Consider the following 6,000-nt stretch of genomic DNA (forward strand, 5'->3'; position numbering starts at 1 on the left):
TTTCTATATCTGATTTTTCTTGTGTAGCAAGATAACTGTATAAATATGTATGTGTGTATATGTATACATATACATTTAAATGTATATATGTGTGTGTGATTTCACATATACTGTAATATATTTGACATATATTGGACTACCTGCTATCTAGAGGAGGGACTAGAGGGAAGGTGGGGAAAAGTTGGAACAGAAGATTTTGCAAGGGTCAATGTTGAAAAATTGTCCATGCATATATTTTGTAAATAAAAAGCTATAATAATAATAATAATAATAAACACTAATGTTCTTACAAAACATGTTCCATGTTCTACAAATTGTCTTGTAATATCTCTTTTATATTCAAGTCATGTATCCATTTTGACCATATTTTGGTAAATGCTGTAAGCTGTTGGTTTATATCTACTTTCTTCCAGACTGTTTTCTAACTTTCCCAACAATTTTTTTTTTAATAATGCATTCTCAATTCCAAAAGTTCATTCTTTATATCTGCTAATCACAAAGTTAACTATGGTCATTTGCTGCTATAAATTCTACTATTCTATCCTGTTCTACTGTTATACATTTCTATTTCTTAGCCAGTGTGAGATAATTTTGATAATTACTGACATAATATAGTTTAAGATCTAGTACCTGCTAAACCTCCTTCCTTAAAATTTTCTTCATTAATTGCTTTGTTATGCTTGACTTTTTATTCTTTCAAATGAATTTATTATTTTTTCTAGTCCAATAATATTTGATAATTTAATTGAAATGTCATTGAATATATAGGTTACTTTAGGTAAAATTGTCATTTTTATTACATTGGCCCCAACTAAACCCATGCCCAATTAATATTTCTCCAATTACTTAATCTGATTTTATTTGTATAAATTTTTAAAAATATTTTTGTCCCCTTGGTTCCTGGGTTTGTTTTGGTAAGTATTTTAATACTCTCTAGAGTTATTCTATATGAAGCGTCTCTTATTATTCCTTCTTATAGTGTTCTATTTTTGATACATAAGAATGTTGATGATTTAAGTGGATTCATTTTATATCCTGCTACTTTGCTAAAATTATGAATTGTTTCAACTAACTTTTTAATCATCTTTAATATTTTCTAAATATATCATTATATTATCTGCAAAAAGAGAGTTTGCTTACCTTATTCCCTATTCTGATTCCTATTATCATTTTTTTCTTGTATTGCTATTTCTAGGATTTCCAATACAGTATTGAATTACATTGTGGACATTGTATATCTTTCTTTTACATCTGATCTTCCTGAGAAGGTTTCTAATTTATTTCCTTTACAGAAAATGTTTGCTGATGCTCTTAAATAATTTTTATCAATTTAAAGAAAAAATCTATTTATATTTATAATTTAAAAAAATATTGAATTAAAAACAAAATAAGAAAAAAAAACAGAATAGAAAAAGAAACACCAAAAAGGAAAATGAAAAACAAAACAAAACAGAACATTGTCTTGTGTCCAGCAGAACATCAAGAGGGATTAATATATATATATATATATATATATATATATATATATATATATATATATATATATATAATATTATATTAATATATATGTGTGTATATATGTATATATAAAAAACAGTACATTTCCATTTCAAGAAAGGATATATAATAATAAAATAGATTATTTTCATGAGTGTCCATATTTCCTTTGCTTCCTTGTAGGTAATTCTTTTGTCCTTTGTTATACACTTTTTATTCTTTTTTTCCTCTTTCAGCACAAACACACACACATATATATTCACATCCACCCACCCACACATATACATATATGTACATATACACTTACATACATACAAATATACCCCCTATACACATGTATATATAGATATGTTTACCCATGTTTAAACATGCATCTAAAACAATATTAAAATGAATTAAAACAATAATAAAACACTTTTCTATACCCCATTTTATCCATTATCTCTTGCCCATTAATCTACATACCTTGTTCCATTGCTATCAATCTACATATACTTCTATACCTCACCTTATCTCATTCCCTTCACCTATCCTTCCCACCTTATTTCTTTATAGATTTTTTTGGGGGAGGGGTGCTATATCCTTCATGGTATATATGTAATATTTACTACTTAACCCATTCCCAATGTGAGTAGGTTTTAAAAACTACAAGCCTTTCACCTCCATCTAATGCCTCTGTGTCTATTCTTTTGTATCTTATTTGTATAACATAATTACAAGTTTTATCTTTTCCTAGATAGTTTTGCTTTTTAGAGTCAGATCATACTCAACTCTGTTCCAATTTTTCTTGTGAGATACTTATTTACTGATGTCATTCTTAAACATATGGTATACATTTCCATGTAAAGCATATAAATTATTTGTCCATATTGCATTTCTTATAATTAATCTTTAATATTGGCTCTATTTCTATTAAGTTCCAGTTTGGTTGATTCAAAATTCTGCAAGTTCATTGAATGTTCTTTTTTTCATTCTATATTGTGGATAATTTTGCTGCATATGATATTTTTGGTCCTAGGCTTAGTTCTTTTGATTACCAGTATATATGATTCCAGGTCCTATGACCTTTTATTGTGGCTACTCATAAGTCCTATATAATTCTAATTGTAACTCCAGTATATTTGAATTGATTTTTTCTTGTTTCTTGCAAAATTTTCTCTTTAATCTGGGATTTCAAAATTTAGCAATTACTATGTATTTTCCACAAAGGATCTCTTTGAGATGGTGATTAGTGGATTTTTTCTATTTCTACTTTCCCTTCATGTTGTCACTCCAGTACAATTTTTTTTAGATTATTTCTTGCATTATTGTATCAAGGTTCTTTTTTGGTCACAGCTTTCTGGTAGTACAATTATTCTCATATCTTTTCTTGATTTCTTCTCCAGATTTATTGCTTTTCTCATAAGGTGTTTCACATCCTGTTCTATTTTTTCATTCTTTATATTTTGTTTTGTTATTTCTTAGTCTAATAGTTTCATTGGCTTTCCCTTGCTTAATCCTAATTTTCAAAGAATTATTTTCTTATTTAAGACTTTTTATCTCCTTTTCTAATTGGTTAACTTCTCCCTCTTCCCATAATCTTCTTGAATTTTTTTTTTAGGTTTTTTCTCAATCTTTCTCACTTTTTAAAAAAGTCTTTTTTCAGTTCTTTTATAAATTCTGCCTGGGCAGGTAACCATTAAATGTTACTCTTTGCGATGGAAGAAGCTTTCTTTACTTCATTGTCCTCCTCTGAAGATGGATCCTATTCTTCCCTATTCTAAGTTTCTATGGTAGGGTTCTTTCTTTTTTGCCTGCTCATTAATTAAAAAAAAAAAAAAAAACTATTGGTGTAAGCACCTCTAATCCTATATTGGAAGGATGGTTACACTAGTTTCACTTCAGTTATCTGTTCTGACCTGGAAGCCTAATCCAAAGGTTCCACCTTCCTACAAGTGCTCCTAGCCAGCAGCTTCCCTACTCTACTGCCTATGCACTCACCAGCGTGTTGATACCTTCTCTCCCAGGGCCATGTCTCAGCACCATAGCTGGGCTTGATATTCCTAACCAGCAGAAGTTCTGAGTCTCACATTGTTGCGGTGGTGGATGTTCCTATAGTTCAGGCTGAAGCTCTAGCCTAACCCAGCTAGCCTCAGAGCTCCTGCTGCCAGTTTCTGGGGAGTTATCTTGGAGGTATTTGCACCTCACACAGGTTAACCACGGTACTGTTGTTTTTCTTCTAGATTGTCCCAAGAGGACCCCATAACTGCCCCATCTTCCTTGTTTTTCACTATTCTATGTTCAACCTTAGGCATAAATTTGTTCTGTGTGGTGGGAGGGAAAGAATATAGAGAGCTTGAAATTTACTGAGCTATTTTGCCATCTTCCTATAATCCTCCCCTATACCTATAATTTCAAGTTTTTTTTTTTTAATATAAATGAATGTTGTACTTTTATCATCTTTTCTGTATCTATTAATACAACCATATGATTTTTATTACTTTTATTATCAGAATACCCAGTCATTTTAGTAATGTATTCCCATAATAAATACCATTTGATCATAACGTATAATCTTTTTAATGCAGATAATGCTTTTAGGAACAACCAGGAGAGAGGAAAAAGTTCAAATAGTACCATGTTCAGGTGCAGAGACAATGGAGAAATAGTCACGGGAAAAAGTCAAAACCCAAACAAAGAATAACAAAATCATATGTGTGTGTGTGTGTGTGTATGTGTCGCCATGTTGAGTGACTCCCGGAGATTCGATTCATTCTCAAATGTCTCTTTTCTGGGAAAAACCCTTTCTCTGCGCCCTGAATCTTACGAGGCTTCTATATAAGCTTTCTTTGTGACTATTAAGGATAGAAAAAGTTGTTCTTACCTTGTTGACATCTCTATAGATTCAGATTTTAATCGGTCGGTATGCCCTTCTCTTCTAAAGTAAACAGTGCAATTCTCTGTGGAAGAAAGAGCTACCAACACTCAAACTAAGGCGGGAAATGATGTCAGAGGCTGGGCAGGAAATATTAAATCTTTTTTAATGGGGGAGGAGTCTCCCAGGCAACAAGAAAAGATATAATGGGAACTGAGAAAGTCTGGAACTTGGACCTAGAAAGACACCTTGTGGAAAGAGGTATGTATTGGATGGGAGAGAGAGCCGTGTGTGAGCGCGCGTGCGCACCTTTGTGTATGTATTAGAGGGACAGCAATGGCTTGACCAGAGCAGAAAGTCCTAAGCCTAAACATACTTGGTTAGGAAGAGAGATCGCTAAAATAGACGAGGAAAGAACTGAATAAGCTAGGGGCTGGAGCAGTAAACAAGATTAAATTTTTAAAAAAGAATAAAAAGGGAGTTATAGCTGTAACAGCTTCCCCTCAGCTCCTAGTTGTTTCAATCAGCTGCAAACTGTTCGGAGCTGTCTGCTAGGCTCTGGATCTAAGCTGGTACGAAGGGAGCTAGAAGAAACTTCATAAATACAACACTTTCAGTTTCATTTCTTGAATCACTTCATCTTTTTTTTTTCCTGTGACATTACTCCATTGTTCTTCCCACTGTTGTGTCAGAGCTCTTCCTCAGCCTTGACTAAGCTTTAAAGTAACAAGTTAAAACAGAATTTAAAGCTCAGAGCTAAGTTAATTGCCTAACCATTCAAATCCTGTGCAGAAAGAGAGGAGCAATGAGTTTTGCTATTTGCTCAGGGTGGGCACAGTATTCCTGAGTCGACTTGGTTCTTGTGGAGGACACAAAATATAAAACTCTGCATCAGAAATTAGGAAAAGTAGTTCAATTCTGGTTCTGCCACATTGAAGGAGGAAGGGAATTGTTCCCTTTAAGATTATGTTATTTTGACAAAGAGACCTGAGTTTCAATTGATAAATGACGGACAGAAGCAGCTACACCCAAAGAAAGAACACTGGGAAACGAATGTGAACTATCTACATTTTTGTTTTTCTTCCCGGGTTATTTATACCTTCTGAATCCAATTCTCCCTGTGCAACAAAAGAACTGTTCGGTTCTGCAAACATATATTGTATCTAGGATATACTGCAACATATCCACCATATATAGGACTGCTTGCCATCTAGGAGAGGGGATGGAGGGAGGGAGGGGAAAAATCGGAACAGAAATGAGTGCAAGGGATATTGTTGTAAAAAAAAATTACCCTGGCATGGATTCTGTCAATATAAAGTAATTATTAAATAAAAATTTAAAAAAAAAAGATTATGTTATTGACTTTCCCAGCTTCAGTAAGTGTTAAATTCCTACAATCCTCCTGACTTCAGGGCTGCTGCTCTATTCACTGAACCTTGTTTTTCTTTTAAAAGAAAAGAAGCACCTAAGTTAGTTAATAACTTACATAAGCAAATATGTGGCAGAATCAGAGTTAAACTACATTCCTAACTCCTGGTGTAGTGTTATATATTTTGCCTTCTTTGAAATTATGTGCCTGACACTTTTTCATGTAATATTCTTCTATAAAAGAATTTAAAGTGCTTTTCTCCAATTTGAAAATTTAATAA

The 6,000-nt window shown here is 32.5% G+C and overlaps 1 protein-coding gene across 1 annotated transcript in view; it reads right to left on the reverse strand.

The window, feature by feature from the left end:
- The window catches only part of LOC127559733 (interferon-inducible protein AIM2-like), a 76,479-nt gene extending 72,006 nt beyond the window's left edge, over nt 1-4,473 (reverse strand). The window contains exon 1 of the mRNA XM_051993706.1: nt 4,361-4,473. Coding sequence (XP_051849666.1) covers nt 4,361-4,371 — 11 coding nt within the window. The 5' untranslated portion in view covers nt 4,372-4,473. The remainder of the gene's footprint in view (nt 1-4,360) is intronic.
- Between the last annotated feature and the right edge of the window lie 1,527 nt (nt 4,474-6,000).

Source organism: Antechinus flavipes, chromosome 4, assembly GCF_016432865.1.
Source record: "Antechinus flavipes isolate AdamAnt ecotype Samford, QLD, Australia chromosome 4, AdamAnt_v2, whole genome shotgun sequence".
Lineage (NCBI taxonomy): Eukaryota > Metazoa > Chordata > Mammalia > Dasyuromorphia > Dasyuridae > Antechinus > Antechinus flavipes.